The sequence below is a fragment of the Acanthisitta chloris genome, unplaced genomic scaffold (assembly GCF_000695815.1).
Source record: "Acanthisitta chloris isolate BGI_N310 unplaced genomic scaffold, ASM69581v1 scaffold5354, whole genome shotgun sequence".
Classification (NCBI taxonomy): Eukaryota; Metazoa; Chordata; class Aves; order Passeriformes; family Acanthisittidae; genus Acanthisitta; species Acanthisitta chloris.
In genome coordinates, this window is record NW_008668632.1 from 416 (window position 1) to 3,266 (window position 2,851).

The 2,851-nt window shown below is 56.6% G+C and overlaps 1 protein-coding gene across 1 annotated transcript in view; it reads left to right on the forward strand.

Annotated features, from left to right (window-relative positions):
* PEF1 (penta-EF-hand domain containing 1) overlaps nt 1-2,180 on the forward strand; it is a gene marked incomplete at its 5' end in the record, with an annotated part of 2,540 nt that extends 360 nt beyond the window's left edge. The window contains 3 exons of the mRNA XM_009072966.1: nt 640-795; nt 1,300-1,443; nt 1,951-2,180. Coding sequence (XP_009071214.1) covers nt 640-795; nt 1,300-1,443; nt 1,951-2,180 — 530 coding nt within the window. The remainder of the gene's footprint in view (nt 1-639; nt 796-1,299; nt 1,444-1,950) is intronic.
* Nucleotides 2,181-2,851: the final 671 nt, after the last annotated feature.

Here is a 2,851-nt window from a genome sequence, read left to right on the forward strand (position 1 = left end):
TAGATGTAGAGGTTTGGGGGGTCCCTAACCTGGTTCCTGGGACAGAGGAGGAGGTTTGGGGGGTCCCCAGGCATTGCCTGGGACAGAGGTGGAGGTTTGGGGGGTCCCCAGGCAGTCACTGGGACAGAGGAGGAGGTTTAGGGGGTCTCCAACCCCACTCCGTGCCAGGAGGGATTATCTCAGCTACCCATTGCCCAGCTCAGCAGAACTCACCATATGAATGAAAGCCCCAGTTTATTATTTCAAAATCCTGGAGGAGGAGGAGGAGGAGAAGGAAGAGGAGGAGGAGAAGAAGGAAGAGGAGGAGAAGGAGGAAGTGTCAGGAGGTCACAGCCCTGAGCACTCCCAGTAAAACTTTACACCCCCACCTGTTTCCCAGCGGTTTGTGGGGCAGCACTGGGATTCCCAATCCATCCCTGATCTCCAGGAGGGTCTGATTTCTCCTTCTCAGCACCCATGTGCCCATCCCAGCCCTCCCTGGCCTGTTTTCCCAGGATCCCACAGCTGTAAATCCCTCGTGGAGCAGAAGTGCTGACTGGCCCTGGGTGTTGGCCACATCCCTATGAGCCACCCTCAGGGACAGCCCAGGAAAAGACCTCTCCGAGGGGTTGGCAGCACTGATGGCCTCTCCCCGTGCAGGGAATGTGCCCCCAGGTGTGGACCCCGAGGCTTTCTCCTGGTTCCAGACAGTGGATGTTGATCACAGTGGATACATCTCCGTGAAGGAGCTGAAGCAGGCGCTGGTCAACAACAACTGGTCGTCGTTCAACGATGAGACCTGTCTGCTGATGATCAGTGAGTTTGGGATTTCCTCCCCCTCCTCCTGCTTTGAATCTGATGTGTTTGGGGTTCACTTCCTCAGTGGGGGTGAAGCCAATCCCTGCAGCATTCCCCTCTTCCCTGGGCATTGCTCCCCTGAGCAGCTGCAGACAGAGCTGGGCAAACCAAGCAGCTCCCAGCGCCTTTTTGGTGGAGGACATGAGTCAGCAGCCCCAAATCCTGCTTGGAAAAGGGAATCCCAGCTCTGCCCAAGGCTGAGTGAACCCTATATCCCAGACAGGCAGGGAGGAAAGGGAGGAAGAGCTCCAGCAGTGTGAAAGCTCTAGCCTAGAGCTCATCCCAACATCAGGTTTCGGTGCCGTTTCTTACCAGCCTCAAGGATCCAGTCGATCTCAGTTCTGGTGTGGGTGGGATTTTGGTGCTGGAGCCAGGGAGCTGTGGCACAGATCCTGAGCTCTCTGGGGGTTCCTGCAGCGTTTCCACTCCTCACTGCTCTTCTCCTGCTCCTTCCTGTCCCAGACATGTTCGACAAGACGCGGTCGGGGCGCATCGACGTGTACGGATTCTCAGAGCTGCTCCGCTTCATCCAGCAGTGGAAAAACCTCTTCCAGCAGTATGACAGGGACCAGTCAGGCTCCATCAGCTTCAACGAGCTCCAGCAAGGTGGGCAAGCCCATGTTGACCTCCCCAGGGTGTTTGCCTGGCTCTGCTCGGGGTTTGTTTCCAGCTTGTCCTGGTGACTCCTCCTGGTGTGCTCCCTGCAGCCAAACTGGGGGTGTGTGAGCTCCTGGAGTGCTTCCAGTGCAGCCTGGGAATGTTGGGCTGGATATATTATCCGTGGCAAAACAGGGAATGAGCTTCCCGTGGGATGGGAGATGTTGAGCTGCAGCAAAGCTGCGGCACAACTTCCTTCCTTAAGGAAACCCAGAATTCCTCCCCCCAAAATGGTATGTGGCTCCAGCCTGTTTTTCTGGGAGGAGCTCTTGGGCGTGTTTGAGGGGAAAAATGTCTGGAATCTGTGCCAGAGTTGGATTCCTCCCTCTGGGAGAGCCTTGCCTGTGCACACCCTCAGTGGGAAGTGTGGGAAGGAGGAACACCGTGGTGGGAGGAGGGCACAGCTACTCTTTCTCCCATCAGGAAGGTTTCATCCAAGTGTTTCTTTGCTCCCAGCTTTCTCCCAGATGGGCTACAGCCTGAGCCCTCAGTTCAGCCAACTGCTGATGGCTCGTTATGCCCAGAGATCCTCCAATCCCAGTATCCAGCTGGACAGGTTCATCCACATCTGCATGCAGCTGCAGAGCACCACCGACGCCTTCCGCGAGAAGGACACGGCCTTGGTGGGCAACGTGCGGCTCAGCTACGAGGACTTCCTCACCATGGTGGTGACTCGGATGCTCTGACCTTCCTCCCAGGGCTGGCAGCACTGAGAAGCCTCAGCCATCCTCATCCTCACCCTGGAATGAGGCTAAGCCTGCCAAGAGATTCCCCCTGCGCCAAATTTCCAACCTCTTCCTCCACCCAAGGAGCCCCAAATCCTGCTGGGGTCTTCCTGGCTTTGATTCCTTGTCCCCCACGCTGTGTCTCCACACCAAACTGCACAGGGTGGGACAGCCAAACCAGTAGTTTGTGCCATGCTGCTCTGGGAGTGCTTAGATCCCTTGCCAGACCCAAATTCCGACCTCATCCCTCTGCTTGGGTAGTGGCTGCAGCAGAACATCCCCAGTTTTGGGGGTGAAGAGCTGAGTCTTGGTTGGGGAGCAGCAGGAAAGGGATGGGAAAGGCAGAGCTCATCCTTCCTTTCCTCACCAACTGCCCCAGGAGCACAGGCAGCCCCTTGGCTGTGCTGGGAATGCTTTCCTGAGGGTTTCTCTCCTGGAATGGGATGCACTGCTGCAGTCACACAGGACCATCCACCCCCATTGCCAATGGTTTGTCTCTGCTGAAGCCAAATTTGGACACGGTTCAGAGCCTGTTTTTACAGCTTGGGAATAAAAGACACCATGTGCACCAGCTGCCACGTGGTCTGTGTGTCCAGGGGTGGCTCGTGGGGACACTTAAGTGACTCCTGTCC